Consider the following 23975-nt stretch of genomic DNA (forward strand, 5'->3'; position numbering starts at 1 on the left):
TATCCAATGGTGTCCTTCAACCAGCTGGCAGAAGCAAATTTCCCCTCTCCACTGCATGATCCCCAAATCTGTTTGAGGACCCTCCAGAGCAGTTTTTAGTGATGCGTAGGGGTCTGCAGGTGAGTGAAATGGAAGGGAAACTCCTGTTGTGCATGTGGAAATCTGCTCACGTAACATTGGATTTAGCCCATGGACTTGGAGTTGTACATGTCCTGAACCTCTGAACTTGACTTCTGCAGTACAGTTTACTGTATCATGTCTGGTACTGACATGAAAGCTGGTACAGAATACAACAGCACAATTTGTGTCCAGAACTAGCTGCATGGCATATATTCCACAAGGAGTTTAAGAGCTCCACTGGTACCCATTTCTGGGCTAATTTCAAGGTGCTGGTTTTAACCTTTAAAGCTCTATATGGTCTGGTTCCGGCATATTTGATAGGCATCTTCTTCCAAATGTACCTGAGATCAAATGATGTGGTCCTCTCGTAGATGCCATAATTGACAGAAGTAGAGACTGTCTCTACTGTAACTCCCCATCTATACCTTCACAATCCATACCTTCACAAATCAGAATGCCCTACTGCATTAAGCTCAATCATCCCTTTCAGAAGGCTATGGATTTTTCCATTCCATTCCATTCCATTTTTATTATTATTATTAATAAACCAACAATATATACAGAAACTGAAGGATGGTCATGCGACATTTTGTCTGTAGACAGGCCTTTGGTATATAAGTGACCAAGAGCTGTGGCTGTTTTAATTTTTGCCTCTACAATGTTGTTACCTGTTGATTCTGTTTAATTTCTACATTTTACACTGCATGTAATTCTAAGTACTACGGTCAAAATAAGGAACATACATACCTGCATACATATAAGAGGTAAGCTAATCAGAGCAAGACTGTTGATACTGAGATGGGAAGTAGTGATTGGTAGTGTTTTTAAAAGCTTTCTATTTTCTGGATGTGTTGTTCATCTGCTAAACTGTGGATAACTAAGCAACTGCCAGATAATAATCTCATTTTTAAAAAAGGTGTGAACTGAGATATGAAGGCAGACAAGTAAGAGAGGTTTAAATGCATTCACTTTTTAAATGTCATTTTGGGTTAGTGAGCCATGACTAAGAAGAGTGCTGTAAAGGCCCCAAGGCATAGGCATGTTGAATGCGCAATGCTATTGTTTTCTAATGTGAGATGGAGGTGTTTACGAGAAAATACCTGCTACAAGATACTATCGAGGCAAAGAGGGTGGAGGCAGGAATTGGGCTTTCTAAAGCAGCGAAAGTCGTGAGTGTAAATCCCATTACTGCAAGGATGACACCAAATAGGAAGAGTTCTCATATGTTATTTAGTTCCCACCCTTCCATTTCATATAATGTGAACAAAAACTGTACACAGATTAATAAAAAATGTAAGTCATTACCCTTATTTATTTTGGCTGAACCAAAAGCATTTTAGGTGTTACAAATATATTTGACAAGAAATAAACTGGCTTTTCCTAAAAATAATTACAATACGAGTTCCAGTTATTTATTTTGCTGAACTCACGTTAAATGTAATTTGAGATAAGTCAATTGAATTTCTGAGGCTATTGCTGGGTGACTAGCTATAATTATTTCTTTAAATATGGAAACATATTTGCAAGTTTCAGATTTAGGTCACTTATTAAGTGAATACAACATAAAATCTTTCAGCTTTTAATATTCTAAACCTGAGGTTTGAAATATTACATGCTATAGCTGATCTATTATCTACTAACACCAAAGGATCTATTATTGATGCTTCCTCTAATCTCTAGATGTATAAAACCTTCTTATTCAACTGGGCCTTTCGGTATGAGAACCTGAATAAAAGGGCAAACAATAAAACTACAATTTCTCCAACATGAACATTCCTCCAAACAGCATGAGACTTTCTACAAAGTACAATACAAGCAAAATTGGGATTCCTTTGATGAGAACATCACTAATGACTTCCATGGTTCTTTACCACTACACTGACAAAAGTGCCGTTTAAAAGTGATCTCCGAGTTCCAGCGTTTGCCAGTAATCAAGCTCTAATTTCTATGTTGTTGTTTCTCCTCCTCCTCCTCCTCTACTGGCACAAGAGCTTTCTCATCCACTATTACTGCTATATAGAACATTCATCTTGCATCTCTTTGCTTCACTGATTCTCTATCCCTTTTCTACTCTCCTCTGAAAATTGCCTCTCTGCTAGCTTGCTTTCGCCTCTTAAATAATAGAATGGAGTGAGAGGACACGCAGATTCCATTTCTTTATAAGTTTTTTCCACACTTGTCATAAAGGTAGAGATCAGCCACAAGAATGGAACTCCTGCTTTTTGCCTTCTCTCACGGAAGTGCCACTGTTTTCCTGTAGGGATGCACGGATTATTGTGGTGGGCACCAGCTCCTTCTTCCCCTTTAATCCAACCCTGGCAATTTTCCCAGTCTACTGGGGGAAACGCCTGTAAGACCGCTCCAGGGATCTCAGGCAGGAGGCACGCAGCTGAGTTCATTAATAAACAGCTGCAACTGCCAGCAAACACCAAATGGGAAGGAACCACTATAGTTATGTGTCAGAAGGATAAAAAGACATGATTGGGAATAAAAACTTTTCCCCTCAGTGGTAGGAGAGGGGTGGGGCCAGGAGAGGAAGCTGCTGGAGGAAACCCTTGGGGGCTTTATCAGGCTCACAGCCCAGAGGTTCCCCATCCATGTTTCCAGCAGTTTGCCGTCCCTGTTCTAGTACATGAGTAGCCAATGAAACCACCAACATTTACCATTCTATACATCACAACCAGTTATGAAGCTATTTACATTTAGCAAGGAACAATTCAGTATTCTACCACTCACATTAAATAGTCAAAAAGGCTTATTCTTTCATAAGATAAGGACCTTATCTGGCTCAAGGAAAGGGCAAACTTGGGATGCTGTACTAACAAGGCACTGTGGGTTGATGCTGCTTTACCAGCAACAAGTTGGTATAACAAATTTGTAGCTTATTCTTTTGCAAATCACCCTGAAATTTCTGATGAATGGCAGAATATAAATATTTAAGTAAAATAAACATATGCCAGAACCAAGTGCTGTCTAGCAATATCAGTGATAGCTGCTGCATGGAATAGAAATTGGCAAGAGGAGTCATGGCTGGGAATGAATACCTTATTCAACATTCCCATGCCATGTAATAAGAATTCTCCCACAAAATCCCTATGCAGAGCGCCTCTCACTCCGCAGTTAAGCTAGAGGAGCATTGTCACCCATCTAGTGAAGGCTTCAGGGAAGGGGAGAGAAGGAGACTGGGGCGGCGATAGGATTTCCCATATGGCTCCTGCCCTGGTCTCCTCCCCTCCCTGGGAATACCCTCTTTTCTCCATCTCAGCGCTCCCCTTTCTGAGTGCAGAGAGGTAGCCAGAGTAGTTCTTTCCACACTGGCTCTGAGGGGAATGGGGAGAGGGCAAAGTGGTTTTCTGGCTCTGAGGTCAGAGACAGGAAGCCGAATGATCCTATGTCCCCCAGATGCTGTGTAGGGGGCATAAGATTGCTCTCCTCATATTTTATGAACAACTCTTCCATTGCCTCCCACAATCTGATCTCACAACTACAAAGGCTTTACTGCTAGAGGATGCAAATTTTATTCACAATTAGAGAGGAACAATAATAGAAAAACCAAGAACAAAAAAGACAGGCATACAATAGATGTGGTACCCAATGCATTTTGAGGAAACCATTACATGTTTAATGTTTCTGAATAAAAATGCCTGGGACAAAGTTTCTTTCTACTGCCTCTCAGCTAAAGAGCCTGACTGTACACTAAGGCATGGTTCAGATGATCCTCTAAACAAAAAACAAGCCAAAGCAAGCCTTTTATGTTGTTTGGTATACTATTGTACCCTTTTCACGCATCTGTGAAGTTAACTCTTTTCTGCAGAGTGCAATCTAATAAAAGTTGATTTGTAGTAAAACTATGTCCCATTAAAAGCACAATTACATTTTGATCACTAATGTGTCATTTTAATAAAATCATTTAAATACATTTAAAATTATTTTAGCAGAACTCAGACTGGCCATAAATCATATCTTGCTGAAATAAAAGCTTAATCTGACCTGGACTAAAAGGTGTCCTGAACTGGAAAATCGAGCATCATTTTCATTAATTTCATTAATCTGCTTCATTAGTTGCAGCAGTATCTCAACAGTTCCCTTGCTGACCATCTCATTAATAAGCTTCACATTTCCAGATATGAATTTAATTGCACCCATACAATAGAGAAAGGCCTCAGTGTTGGCTTGCAAGTCTTCAGTTCTCAGAATTTCAAGCAGAGAATCTATGGAAAGTAATTAACAATACTGATATGAGTGTTTCTGTCTGATGCTGTTTCTGTTCATAGCATTATAGAACAATGCTTACTGAACTTTAAATTGAAGTGATTTGGAGACCTTAAATATAATGAATGGTATCTAATTTAGTGTGAACACAAGAACACTTGAGCAGTGGGGATATCCTGCCCCATCATTCCCACATTGAAAAGCATCCCTAAGGATAGGGGAATGGTTCAGGAAAAGCCTAGGATATGGGGTGAGAGGCTGCAGCATTATCAAAAATTAGTTTTGCTGAGAGATTGGAACTCCCATTTATACAAGCTACTTCTGTCCAATTTTTCTTAATTCCATACTCCAAATTGGGCCTCCTGCCCCACATTCCGGACCCCAATTCTCAGGAGAGTGTTTTGAGGGACATAGGCGAGTTGCACAGTGAGGAAGAGGTGGAGGCTCACCTTATGCAAACATCATTGCATGAGCAAAACATTAGATGCCACTGAATGATTGTAAAAGGGTCTGCTTTATTATCCTAGTTTAAATAGCTGCATATTATGCAAGTCATTTATTATTGAAATTTTGGTCATGATATAAAAAAGATTGGTGACAATGAATTTTAAAACCCCCACAATAAGAGCAATCTCTCTCATTTTAGTTTAAAAAAATAGTTTGCCTCTCGGTCAGAAGAAACCAGCTGTGAACTGGTTCTGTCTCTGACATTCATGCTCTTTTTTTGAGAGCCAAGCCAACGTGTCTAGAAGAGGATTTATTTATTTATTTATTTAAAGCATTTTTATAGCGCCGCCTCACCATTTCTGGCATCGAGGCGCTTTACAATAACATATAAAACAATTCCATTAAAACCCTCAACCCACATTAAGACAATTCCATTAAAACCCTCACCCTCAAACCATTAAAAGCCCTCAACCCCAATTTAAACCACCCCCTCCCCAGACTCTTGTGAAAATAAAAACGCCTTACAAAGGCGTTTGAAGGAATTGAGGGTGGGGGCCTGTCTGATCTCCAGCGGCACATTGTTCCATAACAGGGGGCCAGCCACTGAAAAAGCCCTGGCCCCGGCACATTCCAATTTGTAGCGGGGGACCATCAGGGCACCTTGCTCCTGAGAGCGAGTCTGCCAATTGTGAGACACAGGAGAAAGGCGAGTTTCAGTATATACGCATTTCAGTATATATGCAAGAGTTTATGAACCTGTTCAGTTCCCAAAAGATGAAGCATCTATTTGTGCCTCAGATTAAAGATGTTCACTAGTCAAGGGGATAGACAGAATAGAGCAGGGTTATGATTTTTTTTCTAGTGCTCATTTGTGGATCATTGGAGTCCAAAATGTTTAAGTCAAATATCTGGGGCTTTTCCTCCTTCCTTGAAGCATTACAGATGAACATAATTATATATAGTAAGTAAGGTGGAGCTGAACCACAATATAATTTGTTTGCGGAAATTCAGAGGGTTTTATGTTTAGGATTTAAAAACCCTACAATCAAAACGTAGCTGAAAATCGTGTTGACTTTCTAGATTGCCCCTATCAGCAGTATATTTCCCCTTCCAAATTACAAAAGATAAATTACAGAAGTAAATTAAAATTATATCAAATAGAATACATACCCATTATTTTGTCATTTTGAATGAGGGAATCATTTTTTTCATTTCTGCTTATTTTAAATACCAGTTTGCAAACATTAAGCAGATTCTTCCCACTCACTTTCAGCTGTAAAGAAGGGTGGAAAAAGAGAATAAAGTAATGTCAATGAAATTAGATCCTCTAGCTTCTTATACATGAACAGATATTCATAATCCTGGCTGAACTGCTGTCTAGAGTCTTGGGGTCATAAAATGTTACTCAGTCCTAATGAAGTTTTCCAAGAACTGGGATAAAATCATATTGAGTTTCTATACATGCAATTCTACAAAAAAGCTATTTTTATGCAGAGCAATGCTATCTGTGTGAGAATTCTACTTGTTTCTTGTTATCCAGAGTATGGCTGGAGATGCAAGACACCAACCACCTAGCTTCAATAATTTGTACAGACTTTTTTATTGTAAACTAGTGGAACTTATTGGGTGGCCCTACAGAAAAGGGAAACACCCAGTCTTTATCCATCTAACAACATTGTTAGACAAACATTGTTGTTTATGGGGATGTTTCACAACATCCCCATAAACAGAGACTCAAGTAGGGGTTCAGAGAGTATTGAAGAACACCACTAGACAGGCAGTGCTGGTTCTCTGAACTTTTCCTGAGGGATATAGACATCATTCTGGCTCTCTTGGCTTGTACAGTTTGCACCTAACTGATGCTAGAAACATTTGCTGCCATTTCCTGATTTTCCATCGTATTCCATGTCAAATCCTGGCCATTTAACCACTGCATGCCTACCAGAGGAACACTCTAACAGGAGGAGACAGCTTCCGAGTCACACCACCAGTCTATGATGAGTGTTTATCAAGTGCAAGGCTGTTGGAAGCAGAAAGTGAGACTTCGGGGATATGGCACAGAAGGATGGCATCAAAGCAGTTTATGAATGTATTCAAGACAGAAACAATCCTAACTTCGAAAGTATCACTTAGGAAGTCAGGAACCTGGACATGGATGTCTGTGCACTCCCCCCTCACTTCTTCCCTTTGCACACCGGCTTCACACTTCAATCTTGGTTTGTTTAAAATAGAATTTCCTGTTTCATCTGAAATGGAGAACTCTGGTTTAATGTTGACTTACTAACAAGGAACTTAAACTATGCTTTGATCCTGGTATGAGATCCTGGTTAGCGAACTGACATTAAACATTGTTCCCCATTTCAAATAAGGAACTTACTATGCTGGCTGGGGATGATGGGAGCTGCAGTCCAATGCATGTGGAGGGCAACAGGTAGGGAAAGGCTGCCATAGTTTGGGAAGCCAGGAACAAGAATTGAGCTCACAGGCTCCTTCCTTCCCTCATGTACTGTCTTTGATCCAGGTCCACTTAAAATAGAGTTTTGAAATACTGCATCCACCACAATGAAATGATGGCTGCACATACGTTCATTTCAAAGAGAATCATGCCAGATAATTTCTCTGTACCACAAAATTCAGTGTAATGCAGAACTGAATCTAACACTTACTAAACTCTGTTTAAGTTCAAGTTTTTTAAAATACATTTCACTAAACCATTTGACAAGTAAGTCTATGTTATTTGACAAGTCAATGTTATTTTAAATGTATCTAGTATTCTTTTATCATTATGTCTAATATATATTTTTAATGTTACAAAACTGTTAGATCTTCTTCCCACCCCCATTCACAGATCCTTTAAAAATAATAATTAGAGCTTTCTTCTAAGAAATATTTTATTGTGGGTTAACTTGTAATGGAATATTTTAAACAGAAAGATCCTGTAGCATTTCTTAATGATGCAAGACTTTTGTTTTACTAGCTGGGTGCTTATGATTTTCCAGTTCGATGGATAGCGCAATGTGAGAGAACAGAAGTTGTGAATGCACAAATGTGTGATAAATACAATACAACACATATATTGGGATACTAGGTGACAGAACACACAAAACAGAAATTTTTGTTTAAAACGGCAGTTATTAAAAACACAGCAGGATTACTATTTCAGACTTGTCATAAAGCTGTTAATCCAGGGTGTTTTAACTGCCAATTCAGTTTTTCTGTGTGTGGTCTCTGTTTTTGAAAAGTAAGTGCATCTTAATTCTTAATTATTATATTTGTTTTTATGTTAGCACACATCTTTTTATTTCGTAGATATATTTGATGAAGTGTCCATATATTAAAGGCAAAATAGAGTCTAGCATACTTTCCCATAAGGCTTTCAACCACTTAGCTTCAAATGAGTGGCACTATTATTCCAACATAGAAACCAAAAAGACACACACACACACACACACACACACACACACACACACACACACACACACACACACACCTTTTGTAGCAGTATTTGTTCCTTCAATAATTTTCCTGTCAGGGTTATTTCTTTCTCAGAGTTGTAATACTTCGAGAATGAGAATGAATCCAATCCAGAATCTGAAGTTCCTCCATAAGCAGGAATCCCCTTCATTTAAATGGAAGGGACAACACTGTACAAACACTGTACAAACACTGGGGTTCAGTGGTAGAGAAGCTCTATTTAAGTGAACAGGGAAAGCCTTGAAGGTAGGAATTCTTCATATGCTCCCACAGATGATCAAGCAGCAACTTCTCACAAGTTACGAACAACAACAAATGCATTAGATTGAGGACTTTTAGAATATGACAATTATACTTGCAAATGAGTTTATCACAAATTATGGAAGTGAGGTTCACATGGCATAATAATGGCCAACACATTATTAGATGTACTACACTATGATGATGGTGATGATGGCTTACAAAGAAGGGCATTATAAAGATAGACAGGGAATTGTTTGGAGAATAATTGTGACTACAAAAGTAATCAATGCTAAAAACAGGAAGCGTGTAAAGAAGCTTTAAACTATGGTCTGGTTAAAAGTTATGCAATATTTTATAAGGGTCAAGCTGTGAGAGGGTGCTTTGAGAAAGCTTTATTGTACAAAAAGTCTTCTTAATTTTCAGGACTATGAGGTATACAATGAATTATAACAAATAATTTTCTTTTTATTTTGGTTTCTTTTGTCATTTAACTCTTTGACATACTGTCAGCTGTTTAGTTATAAGTGATATTATGTTGTTCTTTATGCTGTTATCGCTTTGAAATATCTTCAGTGCACTTACTAAAAAGCAAGTTGCATTGACTCAATTGGATGTGTTTTCAAGTAAATATATTTAGGTTCAGGTGAACAGACTTGTTGACAAGGGGCTTGTATGAAGGGAGAAAATGCTACAGTTACCTTTTCTGGGTGTAATTATGCTTACTGTTAGATTTTAAAGTGTTTGACTAATCTCACGTAAAGTAAATATAAGGTATTTTACCTATGATTTAAAGCTTACTTTTCCTCCTTTGGAATAAAATCCTGCACACACTGACCTAGGAGTAAGCCCCATTGAATTCAACAGAATTTACTTCTGTGCAGATATGGACAGGCCTGTGCTCCAATCTCCTGGATTTCAAAATGAATCCCAATAGTACAGTCAAATATGAAGCGTTGAAAAGAAAATTAGATGTAATTTTTAATCAGCTATTACTGATGAATTCTGTATTGTAACTTAAGACTAAATGATTTATTTAGTAGTTTAATTAAGTTAACTGAATTTCTCAGGATGGAACGTGCAATTTCACACTACTACCAAGTCTTCCCCAACCTGGTGCCTTCTAGATGCTTTGGACTCCCAGCACTCCTGACCATTGGCCATGCTGGCTGGGGTTGATGGGAGTGAAGTCCATAACATAAGGTAGGCACCAGGTTGGGTAAGGCTGTTCTAGAATATATAAACAATCACATCCCACCATAATCATGACATTGCTGAACTTACGCCCAGAATAATTTTTGCTAGTATCAGACCAAGGGGATCTGAAGGAATGTCGACTAATTTGTATAAAGTCTTCAAAAACAACGTTCGCCTTTTACATCGCTTGCCAAGCATATTTCCTTCTTCCAAGGCTTGATAGAGAACAGTACAGGCATGGCAAAGGCTTTCTATGTTGTCCTCTATTTGATTTAGAGAAGAAGAAAGCAAAATTAATTTTCAAATATTTTTCAAAGCCTCTGAGAAAACAAAAACAAAACAGAAATTAACTGAAAGAAAAAGTCTTATACAGGTATCACAAAGCACTCACTATGAAGAACAACGATTCTAAACATTACAGCCCCAAACCAGAAAACTTCTTCAGGTTCTCCCAAATGGTGGGTCAAGAAAAAACTAGCCCTTTTTTTAATACTTGTTATGAGCCAAATCCTCCCCCCCATTCCTATTCTCCATAAAAGATATGCACACACATATGTCATATGAAGGCTGCAGTGAATCACCTTTACAATAGTGGCTAAGGCAGCAGCTGCAATGGCTCCAGTATCTGAAGCAAAAGGCAGAAACACCATTTAAGGAAGGGAGAAATGTTCATTATATCGACACTTGCGGCGGGGACCACATGTTCTTAATCCTCAACTAGGTGCCCTCAAGATGTTTTGGACTCCCAGCATTCCTGACCATTGGCCACTCCTATATTTGGCTAGCCCATTGATTCTGCCCACCAACTATTGCCTAGCCAGGGAAAGCCCACACGCAGCTAAGAAGGGCTCCCAACCAAATCCGATGCTTTGGCCAGTAACAGGATGACATTAGGGGGCATAGCTTCATGTCCTGAAATTAGGCCTGCAGTAAACAATTAATTGGCCTATGCACTAAGCATGCCTGCACAAGGCATAAATCTCTTTATTTGAAAAAGGGAACGGGGAGGGGAAATCACTGGCCCACATTTGATAAGAGCTCTGCAGGTATTGTGAGCTATGAAAACATATATACTATAAACATTCACTGTTTCTTTGAAATGTGATCTTAGATATATCCACCAGGGGGTTAAAAACCTTGTTGAGGAGCTCCCTGCACAGACCCAAATCTAAAACAATACCCCGATAATAGTGTTGTCAAGGGAATGTGGGTTGTGCCCTCAAGCCAGCAGTATGGCCATTTGCTGTCTCAGGCCACTAATACATTACTACTACAAAAACATTAATAGAAATAATGGAAATAATAAACATGGGAAAATCAATTCTATGAAAGCCAAAACAGATCTGATAGAAAAGTAGTATGTACCAGTCTCTAATACATGTAAAATTGGTAAAATTTTCATATTCCAGTAGTTTTCTTCCTCTTCTATCTCACTTGCTCCCAAATTTTCTGAAATTTATAAACATATTAAAAGACCACACATCAAAATTCATTTTTGAATACTCACAGAACAATGTATGATTCTGAAAACACTGCAGTTTTAAAACTTAGTAACTGGATGTACAGTATTTGCCTAACAAGTAAAAATGAAACATTCCAGTAAAAGTTATTTAGGAATACATCTTCATCTATCTCAATGATAAAAACAACAGGATACTTAAACAATGAAGATTGACAAGTTGAACATATTTTTCTATCTTGGTAGTTTATCAGTAATAACCACAGCTTTGCATTCTGGTCACATGTAGCGTCTACATTTATTGGCTGCTGTTTTTAGCAAGGAAATACAAGAGCCTTAGCAACACTGAGCACTAGAAAACTGAACACTACCTACCTTACCGGTCTAGCTTCTTTTCAGAAGTAAATGACTACAAGTCAACTGCATTTCAATGTATTAGTGCAGCTTTTCCTGACCTGGTATGCTCCAGATGTTCTGGATTACAACTCTCTGGATTCCTGATCATTGACCATGGGAGTTGAGTCAAAATATCTGGAGGGGCCAGCTTGGGGAAGGCTGCATTTGTACATCACTCTAGTGGATTAATATTTTTGGGCCCCCAAATCATCCTTCTGGATCAGATATAGAATCCAGAAAAAAATGCTGAGTGCAGGCACCCAGGGCTGCACAAGGGGTGGGAATTTTTGGATCAGGGCTCTGTGAGAACTGCCAGATTATACCATCTCCTTATAGCAAAAACATATTGAAAAATAATGAACTATTTGATTAGAGTTGGAAAAAGCCCATATTTAATATTGCAATGTGATCACGCTTTAATATACTATATTTAGCAGGGAAAGGGTTTATTAATAATCTCTGAATACCAGTTGCTGGGGGACACAAGGAAGAAGGTATTATCGACTCATGTCCTGCTTGTAGGTTTTCCCAATGGGTGTCTGGTTGACAGAATGCTGAACTAGGTAGGTCTGATCCAGCAGGGCTCTTTTTATGTTATGAGAAATGCAAAGAAAAATAGAAAAACAGCCAGGTTCTTAGCACTGTAAAATAGCTTGACTACATAATCAAATTTACTTATGTCAAACTGTACCGTATGGGATTATAGTTTGGACAATTCGTACCCCAATTCCAAACAGAGGCAATTGTTCACTGTTATGCCATCTTAACATGCTTGTACTACTAGCATACCATAACACTATGTGATGATATAGTGGTGTAGCTATTGTATAGTCCATTCTAATTACTTCTGCTATATGCTGGCTCTAATGTGCGTCAATTTAGCAACTTAGAGGATTGGGCAGGGAAGGGCAAGTCAGTTTTAGTCTAATTTTTAATCATAAGGGAACACTCTTAAATCCAAGAACCACTTCAAAGAACAGCCAGAGGTTACATTGCTGATTTAAAAAGTAACAACCACCACCAAATGTGGCAAAAAACCCCACCCAATTTAAAACATGAAAACATCATGTCCATTCATAAGAATGTAAGAAGAATTTATTTACTTTATTGATTTAAAATATTTTTAAGCTGCCCTTAAGGGGAAAAGCCTTATAAAATAAAATCCCATAAAATAATAAAACAAAAATATTAATAAAATTAATTAACAGCAGCAATAACAAACATCCAATCCAGCAGTGGATTGCTAACATACCTTTGCAGCTAAAAACACACACCTAACTTCAATAAAAGCATTATATGCTTTTAGATGCCAGGTGAAGCCCTTTTTATTCTCCCAACATTTTAACAATCTATAAATTTTAAATAACATGGTTTTAAATTTGTAATTTTGCATTGCTGCTGTTTTTATCTGGTTGAGCTTTTATATTGTATTTTATATTATGGTTTTATACTGTTGTTTTATACTTTGAATGTTTTTAATTTTTGTGAACCGCCCAGAGAGCTCCGGCTATTGGGCGGTATAGAAGTGTAATAAATAAATAAATAAATAAAACACAAATAAGAAAAGGCCAAAGCAAACCAATCGGTTTTCAGAGCTATTCTAAAAAATTGTAATAATGGGGCCTGACAAACCCAGATGGCAACTCATTCCAGAGGCACAGGGCCACACCAGAAAAGCTCTCCCTCTTGCACTCCTTTTGACCTTCACGCTACCTATAACCTCTGCAGCTGTGGGGGACCAAATCTGATGGTCCACAGCCAGAGACTGATGATTCCAGATGGATTTCTGAGGCCTCTAGCCATAAACCCATATCAGTGTCTTGGTATTCTGAGGAGCTGAAGGTGAGGAAACAACTGTGTCAATGATTAGAGTGCAAATGGCAGAAGACTCACAATGATTTAAGATCAAACACAGGCAAGAATCCATTTGTGATCTTATTCTGTGGCGGTGATGGTGGCAAAGAAATCTTACTTCTTCACCACTATTGCATCTGCTTAGTGTTGTCCTGCAGAGCGCTCTTTCCAAATGATTACTCTCGGGGTTCCAGGAGCTTGAAATTGGCCTCCAGAGCTCCTGATCTTAATAATTATCCCTGATGTTAATAATCACCAACATCTAACACTGTCTGGAGTTGAGAAACTAGTACCACACACTCCAACACCTAGCCAAAGAATGGCAGATTTAAGCTGGGTAGTAGTTATCTAAAACCACAGGATCTAAATTTGGTTTCATCAACAAAGAATTCACCACCACTTCCTGCAGGGACCTCATCATCCTTCAAGGAGGCACTGGTCATCTCCACAGTCCAAATACCTATCCTAAATATTCTGGTCAATTTCACAAACCAGTACAGCAAATGTTCTAAAGACCAAGTGATAAGTCTCAACCTTCCAAGCAGTTAGCCCACAGGTATCCATTACAACATCCATCAGCCTCATCCATCTTTGACTTTCAAAACAATGGCATCCTGGTTGTCATGGATACAAGCAACTTTATTTGCAAATTGGCCACAGTTGGCCTTTGAGGGTGCAAGTTCTTCTGTTCCACAGCCTACACTCAGGAGGCATTTAACCACCCAAAAAAACCTCCACTGGATGATACTGAGAAGATTAAGATTCTTACCTCACTGCCTCAGAATAAGATCAAAGACAGATTTTTATGTGTGCCCAATCATATTCATTACATGTATTCCATCATTTGCAGTCTAATTGTAGATCCTATCATTTCATTGTCATCAGCATATCAAGTAGACAAAACAGCTCAATGACTGCGCTGAAGATGTTTGGAAGTGATCATTTGGATTCATGACCCTCCATGGGTGGATCATCAGCCTCAGCCTCCCACCCCTGCAAGGGTCATAGGTAGCCTAAAGGTCAAAAGTAATCACATAATGATCTGTTCATACCAACAGTCACTACAAGCGCTCCAATCCTCAGATACTTTCCCTCCAATCCAGAACACAAAACGAGATCCTGCAATATGGGTTGGGCCAAATATTATCTGAAACTAACCCATGATTGACATGGTGGCCATGAAATCCTGAGCTGCTCCCAACAAGGTAGCCTCAGTGTGAATATTAAAGTCCCCAAAGACCACAATGTTGGAGACCTCAATACCACACTCTAGACAGCCTCTGTATGGAGTTGTGAAGGCCTAGAAAAGAAGAAAATAAAAAATGGTAGAGAAAACAAAAATGCAGGGGGAAATCTTTCTCCCACTCAATTTTTCCAAAAATCCCTGGGAAAAACTCCCCCATTTGTTCTGGTTTGTCCCCCTTCTGTTTTCCAGGCCTTTACATCTCTACCTCTGTCATCTCAGGCAGGAAAACTGTTAGGTAGTAGGCTGGATGGAACATCAATAGAATCCCAATCCTGACTTGGGTTTTCAGCACCAGGTACAGACACTCAAAACCAGTTGGCTGTCGAACAGGGTACCTGCCCAAGGAGGTTGTATCTCTATAGACCAGGGTTAGGGAACCATGTGCCCTCCAGATGTTTTGGACTAGAATCCAGACAGCATGGCAAGGGTGTGGGATTACAGAGTTGTAGTCCAAAACATCGAGAGAGCACCAGATTGACTACCCCTGCTATAGATTAAGGCTACCCACCCATCACCTAGCCAAAGTTGGTGCTGTTAAGAGAAACTCTGATAGACACATTTGGGCTACCAAGTCAACATGCTCTTCAACTATTAGGTTGGAGATGATACCTCCTTTCCCACTGGCTGACGTAGCATTAATCAACAACACCTGCAGGCTACAGGGGCCAGCAGCAAGCTACTAAAGTAACTAAGGATAGGAGGTGGGCTGTATGGGGAAACAGCCACAGATAGCTCAATATTCTTTCCCTCAACCGATGTAGTCACCTCTCACTACCATAATACCCTCTGCCCTTCACTACATTTATAGTGACCCCACCTTCCTCCCCTCATGAACACAGAGCAAGGCTTAATTGACCCAAATCCCACCAAGAACACAACCCACTCAACTGGCTTGATAACAATATATTCCTTATATTTGCAATAAATGTTAGTCATCATGTGTATTTCTAGGAAAAATATGTGAAGAAACAAAACAGTTAATTAGCACGTCACATGATCCTCACCTGTTACAGTAACTATAATAGATCTGAAAAATGTGATATAGGGCCTGTTCAAACAACACACTAAGACACGGCTAAGCCGCTAAGCCTTTTGCAGCAAGTGGTTAGTGAACATGTTTAAACCGTGGTTATGTAGCCACCATGGTTAGGAATGGTTCACATGACACACTAAGTCATGGTTCACATGACATACTAAGCCATAATGTTTAGCTCAAAACGCTTAACCATCATTGTTTAGCACGTTGTCTGACCAGGCCATAATGAAAATTAATTTAAACTATGGATAGTACTGATTGCTTTCTAAATTTCCTGATGCAATCCAGAAATATACAAAAAGTAAACCAGCAACATCTTTTAAAATCTATGCTCAACGAATACAATGGACCAGTCTGTACATAACACTAAACCTTTATTTATTTATTTATTTATTAAACTTATATACCGCTCCCATAGCCAGGGCTCTCTGGGCGGTTTACAGAAATTCTAAAATTGAGGTAAAAACAAGTATACAAAATTTAAAACTCTAAAACACAGAACATACACACATAAAGCATTAAAAACCGATTAAAAACTAAACATTTGGGTAATTAGGATGTGCCGCCATACGCCTGGGCAAAGAGGAAAGTCATAACCTGGCGCCGGAAAGATAGCAGCGTTGGCGCCAGGCGAGCCTCATCAGGGAGATCATTCAACAGTCTGGGGGCCACCACTGAAAAGGCCCTATCCCTCATTGCCACACTCTGAGCCTCTATCGGAGTAGGCACCCGGAGGAGGACCTTAGATGTTGAACGTAGTGACAGGGTATATTCACGTCGGGAGAGGCGTTCCGTCAGGTATTGTGGTCCCAAGCTGTGTAAGGCTTTATAGGTCAAAACCAGCACCTTGAATTGGGCTCGGAAACATACAGGCAGCCAGTGCAAGCGGACCAGAGCAGGTGTTATATGGTCAAACCTTCTGGTTCCTGAAATCAATCTGGTAGCTGCATTTTGCATGAGCTGCAGCTTCCGAACCGTCTTCAAAGGCAGCCCTACGTAGAGCGCATTGCAGTAATCTAACTTGGAGGTTACCAGAGCATGGACAACTGAAGCCAGGTTATCCCTGTCTAGATAGGGGCGTAGCTGTGCCATGATTTAGTGTTACACGTACAGCCTCTGTAAGCCAGGCAAGACTGGGAGGAGAAATAAATTCAATGTTATTTCCCCCCAATTCCTCTGCTTGTTTTTAAGTACAAACCAGTAATTATGGTTTAAAATAAACTACTCAATAGCTAAACAAGCCAACTTCAAGCTATGTGTTATGAATCTAGCTTGTTTAACAAACAAGACTTCTTTGTGACCATGGTTCCTGGTTTGTACACAAGAAGCCAGAAAATGGAGAAACTGAAACTGAATAATGGTGTATTTGCTGGCACATGGGAGGAGGAAAAAGTGGGAAGGAGCACTCAAGCCAGAGTGCTCACTCAGGCTCACGGAGACTCATGTATGCAGCACTAAATCATGTTTTAGCATTATGTGCAAACCAGGCCTATGTGAAGTACCTGACTTAGCTGCAGACTTGGTCCATTCAATGTTGTCTGGACATATTAAAGGACTGTCCTGTCTATTAAGCTGGTCACTAAAAAGAAAAAGAAAAATAGATTAACACATAGCAAAGTATAGAAAAACATCATGTACATAATAGCACTCTCACCTTCCACGCAGACAACTGAAGAGGCTTTCTGGTAAGTGAGAAGTACATAGTACCATTGCAAAGCCATCCTCATAGATAGGACATGGACTGTAGCCTCAGATCCCAGGACTTTCCCAGCAGCCAAAATAAGCATATATGTACTAACATCTGAACAGTTTGGGGGGAGAACAGGTCCCTATATTTTATTAATTTTATTATTTATTATTGGGATGTATATCCCCTCTTAACAGGGTAATTTACAAATTTTCTGACAGATTAAGGAGTTAGGCTTCCCCCCTAACCTAATGAAATTTCCTCTGATCTGGTGCCTGCAGTTGGCTATACTTGGTGTAACCAACCACAGCTTGCAATCAGCCTATTGCCATATATAAAGTTCAGTCAATTAGGAATAGTAGGTGGAATAAAGGCCAAAACAAATCCTGTATGTCTGCCTCTCCCAGTTCTTACTTATCCTACTTATATTTTCCTATGTCATAAATGAGATAGTCATTTCTTTCATACTTAATATTATATATATTACTTACATCTTTTTAGATGTTGGGTTTAAACAGAACTTTATACAATATTTCCTAAATAAATATAAGCACGCTGCAATAAAAGCATTACACCACAAGAGGCCGCCATTATTGAACATAAAACTATTTCTAACTGAGACAATTAACACTACCTAGGAGATTACTGCTGGGAGAGAATTATCTGAACTTAGGTGTAGAACCTTAAATTCTACAAATACCACTTTTGTAGTAGCAATTACTGCCAATACAACATTTATATATTAACGTTTTTTTTAAAAAAAAAAGTATAACTTTTAGCCTTTTAACAGTTAATAAAACCAGGTAAGATTTCTTACAAAAAAATATTTGCCTGGAAATTATCATGTGTCATTCTATAGCATTTTTCAGTGTACAAAGCAGTCATCTATGAAAACTTCAGCAAATCCAATTCCATTTCTCAAGCCTAAGCAATAGATTCCAAAGAAAATACTTCCATCGATTTATCTGCCTTGGAAACCCCACACCCATAGGAGTTTGTGAGACAAGAACAATTTATCTCAATTGTGGTAAGGAGGGAGCTCTTCTTGTATTTCAAAGTTCCCTTTTTAAACCACTCTGGTAACATTTTCTTAGTTAAGCAAATTTTAAAATGAAGCAAGATCTACAGCCTACAATGCCAATTAATCCAGTACTTGGAGTAATATATTTGTGGTGAACTGACCAAAGAGCTTTGGCTATTGAGCAAATAAATAAATAAATAAATAAATAAATAAATGTTAATGCCTCAGATAATATTGCATTCCAGAAAAATGGGGCACAAGGGTAAAAATAAAGTGCAAAAACCTAGATGAGAAAAAGACGTTATAATTATGTAATTTGTTTTTGAAAACCAACAACTATAACTCTAAGCATGTACCTGAACGAAGTGGAACATTTAAAAATAGAGGTGCCTATTACACACACTACTCTACCTGACAGTGTAAATATTGGGTCTTAAAGGCATTTAAGCAATTTACATAAGATTTTCATTCTCCAGATTACTTCACTACCATTATTAGGCATTGTCAAACCACAGTGAAGCTCTTATAGAACAATGTGCCTTAAACTCCAGGGCATTTAATCGTCTAGAGTTCATAAATAATATGGACAAGGAAAGTGGAAAAGGTGTTGATAGAGGTAAATCAGTTTAGGTGAAGGTAAATACATTTAACTGCAACAGAAATTTTGCAGAGTAAGCTACAAATTAAGTATTTCAGCATACCTGCAGATTTAACAATTATCGCTCTGTGTGAGGTTTATTCTCGTCAATTATGAAGAACAGTATTCACTTGGGTACAAAACTAATTTCCAGCCTGCTGCCATACAAAATGAGCAGAGCGAAAGCAAATTTAGGAAAGCTGTATATATTTAATATTATACATTCATAGTATTAAAAAATGTTGAAGATATTTGGGAGTAAGCCCCACTAAAGTCTACAGCCTGGTTCACACATATAGCTAACCCATGCATTGTTCTGCATTGTTGTGATGTGTGAATCTAGCCATGCTAACAAACCATGGTTTGCTAACCACAAACAACCAGAAAGAGAACCCGTGGTTTGCTGTTGGGTTGTGGAGTCTGGATTGTTTAAACCATGAGTTGTCATTACATGTAAATCCAGAACTATGGGTGGTTCATGGGTTGTTTCGTCAAGCTACAGAAGTGGTAAAAAAGAATGGTAAAAAATCAGGCACTCTACATGCCAGTACTTCAATGCCGCAAATGCATTTGGGGTGCAGGAAGGGAGCAGGCGAAGGAGGAGGGAAACAAACAACTCAAGGATTGAGAAAACAAACTGCTATTTGTTCAATTGTCTGCCAGACAAACTCTGGATTGGGCAAGTGACCATGACCCAGTTCACATGTCATGGAAGCAAATTATGGGTTACTTAACACAAGATTCACATAGGCCTGGTTCAGTCTACACGCTAAACCATGCTGTTTAACCACAAAATGGTTAATGCATTGACCAAGCAGCATGGTTTAGTGTGCTGTCTGAACCAGGCCATAGTTTGTTGTTGGGCTAACCACTGGATTGTTTTGCCCCTAAACAACCCATCAGTCCAGGTCACACATCACGCGGACAACCTCAAATCACCCATTGGAGGTTATTTACAGAAAATGGAAATGGCTCTTGCATGACACACATCCCTGCAAATCTTGGTTTAATTTACCCATTTAACCCAAGGGTTAAATAAATCAATTAGCATTATGTGCAAACAGGTCTGTGCAATTTCTCCTTGATCTCATTTACCCTTCATCCTATATGCTCACGAATTTGCTCCAATCTTCCAAACACCTGGAGATGTGGTTGGACTGCAGTGGGAAGTGGGAATCCATTTCACCAGTAGTATCCATTATACTGGCCGCCAGACAGGATTAGATACAAACTTACTTCTGAGTAGACACATATAGACTTGCACTGTAGATCCCCCCTTATATCAGTCTCTCACCATCTCTTCCCTGCACCATGTTCCCTTTTAAATTTCAACTGCCCCATGTTGCTTCCATTCCTCACTGTCTCACAATCTCTCTACTTTTGTTTTCTCTTTCCAATATATTGCTGAAGGCGCAGATTTCGATCAAGTCCAAGACAAAACCTTTTCCCCCAATAGCTACGTTCTGTAACATTAACTAAAAATTTTGAAATGGTTCTCAAGCTATGTTATCAAGGCCAGAATGAAATAAACTTCAGCTGCTATTATTACTATTAAATATATTGCAATAAAGTCAGACTATTAAGGCATTAATTGCAGGTTATTTCAGAAAAGTGATACTTCATCAACAGCTGGCACAACCAGATGATCTCACACGGTAGGGATTACTTGATGGAGAAAGCTCTGGATACAAATGGGGTACTCAAATAGATATTTTTACTCTTGGTCTCTTAGAACTGGTAGATTCTTCTGTAGCAGCAAGTAACTGCATATACATAGCCCTGATCAATCTTAAGCAGAGCAATGCACTGGCAAGTAAGGCAACAAGTAGAATTATAGGCTGATAATCATTAGAGATTTTAGCACCAATGATACCCACTTGAATGGAAACACAAGGAGGAAGTCACTCATATTAATGATGCCAAGGACACCACATGCCAGTAAAAAGGCGTTGCTGATGAATAAGATCTTTTTCCCCCATTACGGTCCTCTAACAAGAGTTTGGAACCAGCCTTGGATGGCTTGCAATGGAAAGTCTGCATCCAGAATCCTATTCGCTTGATTCTCTTTATATGCAAGAGTCATCAGGTGCCATTATTGTTAAACAAAATAATCTTGCTGCAGACAATCCAGCCAAAACATACCTTTGGTCTTCTAGGAAGAAGAGGTACAAAAGGCTTGAACAAATGTAAGACACAGTCTGAACCTGCCACTTCTCAGCCCCAACAATTCCTGGGTTAAACAACCCAGGAATTGTCATTGGTGGGAGATTCAGGACAAATCAAAGTTCTTCACACAGCACATAGTTAAACTATGGAATTTGCTACCATAAGGTGTAGTGATGGCCACCAACTTGGATGGCTTTAAAAGGGGATTGGACAAATTCATGAAGGATAAGGCTAGCAATGGCTATTAGTCTTGATGGTTATATGCTACCTCCAGGATCAGAGGCAGTATGCCTATGTGTACCAGTTGCTGGGGAATGCAGCTGAAAAGGTGCTATTGCACTTATGTCCTATTTCCGGCTTACCCACAGGCAGCTGGTTGGTCACTGTTTGAACAAAATGCAGAACGAGATGGTTTCTTGGTCTGATCCAGCATTACTCTTAAGTTTTGTATATCATACATACATTTTATATACGTGTGCATGTGTGTGCACATGTATATAATGGTATAAATACACACACAATGTGAGAACTCATCTCACCTAAGTTGGATGTAGCAATGTCACTGAAATTTGAATTTAGACTTAAGTTTATAACATAACGTTCCCTTATAAAATAGTACAAGTTTTGGCTGCTTTCCTCAATGTAAGCTTATACTGAAGAGTTCCAATTGCATAAATTCAATTGCATTGTATTCTGCATTATCTCCCACATTAAAGTGTGAAACAAATACCAGAAGTGACTTAAATGTGCTCTTAAGTGACTTGTGTACAAATTTCTGAAGATTATAATGCTAAATAAAATACTGACCTTTGACTGCTGAGTTGAGATATGTCTATCGTTTGTGAATACACTTTTTCTCTTGCTGTCTTATTATGACGTTCTTTATCTAGGGGACACTCATCAACGCTCAAGTGATCAGTTGGCTTTTGTGAAAAACTTTCATTACTTATCCTTGAAGTATCATTCATGGTAGCTTGTTCTTCAAAACTCAGCCTCTTACCTGTTCGAATCAAGGATTAAAATATTCTTATAAGGTAAACACACAGAAAGAGGTATTTAAAATGGAAGATAAAGATGCTTCTGATATGTTGTTCTTCACATCAAAATAATTATCCTTGCCAGGTAGCCAGTCTTCTTTGGATCAAAGATTTTTCTAAGAAGTCATGAACTTCTTAGAAAGGGCTCTAACTTTTCAGAGGTTTAGAATCTCTTCTTTCTAAACTACGTGTAGGAATGCTTCATATTCTGCAGCATTAATAATGAGATCAGGTTACACACTATACGCAAACAAGGAACCCAACCAGAAGGTGTTTGTGTGTTCACAGTTATTAAGTTCTCTACAGCAGAGTCTCTCAACTTTCCTTCCTAGAACACTCACGCTAGCAGTAGAACCATTTGATCCCACCATATGACTGAGAATATTCCCTCTGCCTTCTCAGACAGAATCTACTCTTCTTTTTCCATATTTGTACTGTCACTACTTACTGCATCCTATACATAAAATCAGGGATGGGATTGCTTCAAACTATCTGCTATTATCCTCAAAATAATCGCTTCTGTTATGCGCTTAAACCAAATCCCTCCCCAGTCACCTAAAGATCAGATTTAAAAAAACCTAATCAAGAATTTAGTGCACCATAGTTGCAATAGCTTGGATCCCAAATTTAATCCTGCCAGCAGGAACATTTCCTGTGCGGAGTTCTGCTCCCAGGACACTCCCACCAGCGGAGGGGGAAAAGAGCCAACTTTTTCTGATAACCCCTTCTCCCCGCAGACTCTTACACCATTCTAAAATTTGCTTTGGAGGATTGGAGGACCCTCTGGAATAGGAGGGAGGGAGGGTGTAGGAAAAGGGGCAAGTCACCAAGTCTTACTTTCCTTACCCTTTCATTAGTGGGATCCTTCACTGGAGGAAATGCCTTCCATAGATGGAAGGGGTCCTTCAGTCCGTGGAAGGCTAAGCAGGATCCAAGCTAATATATTAAAATACAAATGCTTTGAATTTGATATGACCTGCAAAATATTTCAGCACTGTGGAGTGAAAACTGGATTTCAATTCTTCAATTAGGCTCACTGCATTTTTAAAAAAATTGCTTTTAAAATATATTGGTAAAAAGAATTATATTGAAATATCCTTACTCGCGTTGGGAAGAAATACTTTATCAGGAAGAAGATTGCCATAAGACGCAGTCCTAAACAAACGTGCACGAGCATTGCTGACTTTTCTGATCTCCTCTGAATCCACTGGTGGTTTAGCAGAGGAAATCTGATGCTCTTCGTCAGTTATGGTTGATGACAGCAGCTTTGGCTTCTGTTACAATACAAGATCTAATTTAACATAAAGCCAGATCATACACTGACAGAGTCAGAAGAATGGGGGTCTGCAAAATCATGGTTCTTGCCATAATCTAATTATTTCAAAAAATACTCTCACAGAGGTTTACCCAGAGCTCTATAAAACTTGAGCCACAACTGAAAAGGCCCTGTCCTATATACTAAGAACAAAACGTAATTAACAGCCTAGATAACTTTTAATTCCAATATTCAAGATTGTGCATGTCCATATGCTGTAATTCCACAAGACTTCAGAAAAATCACAAAATGTGGTAGAAGGCTCAAAATCCACCTTTCTGAAAAATCTCAGTTTCATTTTTTATAAAAGAAGTTTCTAGTACTGATGCCTGCAAAGATCTAGGGAGCAATCCAATAGCCACTAGACACTGTTTAGAGGGCTATAGGATTGCTTGGTTTCTGGGAACCAAGGTCAGAGCCACGACTCTGAC

At 38.9% G+C, this 23975-nt stretch overlaps 1 protein-coding gene across 3 annotated transcripts in view; it reads right to left on the bottom strand.

Annotated features, from left to right (window-relative positions):
- The window catches only part of ARMC2 (armadillo repeat containing 2), a 62219-nt gene that overhangs the window by 32808 nt on the left and 5436 nt on the right, over positions 1 to 23975 (bottom strand). For all 3 annotated transcript variants that reach the window (XM_063124816.1, XM_063124815.1, XM_063124813.1), the window contains 7 exons: positions 23332 to 23503; positions 22000 to 22192; positions 17184 to 17260; positions 11056 to 11139; positions 9778 to 9953; positions 5950 to 6052; positions 4111 to 4331 (listed from right to left, as the gene is read on the bottom strand). In XM_063124816.1, the coding sequence (XP_062980886.1) occupies positions 4111 to 4331; positions 5950 to 6052; positions 9778 to 9953; positions 11056 to 11139; positions 17184 to 17260; positions 22000 to 22192; positions 23332 to 23503 (1026 nt within the window). The remainder of the gene's footprint in view (positions 1 to 4110; positions 4332 to 5949; positions 6053 to 9777; positions 9954 to 11055; positions 11140 to 17183; positions 17261 to 21999; positions 22193 to 23331; positions 23504 to 23975) is intronic.

The sequence above is a fragment of the Elgaria multicarinata genome, chromosome 4 (genome assembly GCF_023053635.1).
Source record: "Elgaria multicarinata webbii isolate HBS135686 ecotype San Diego chromosome 4, rElgMul1.1.pri, whole genome shotgun sequence".
Taxonomy (NCBI): Eukaryota; Metazoa; Chordata; class Lepidosauria; order Squamata; family Anguidae; genus Elgaria; species Elgaria multicarinata.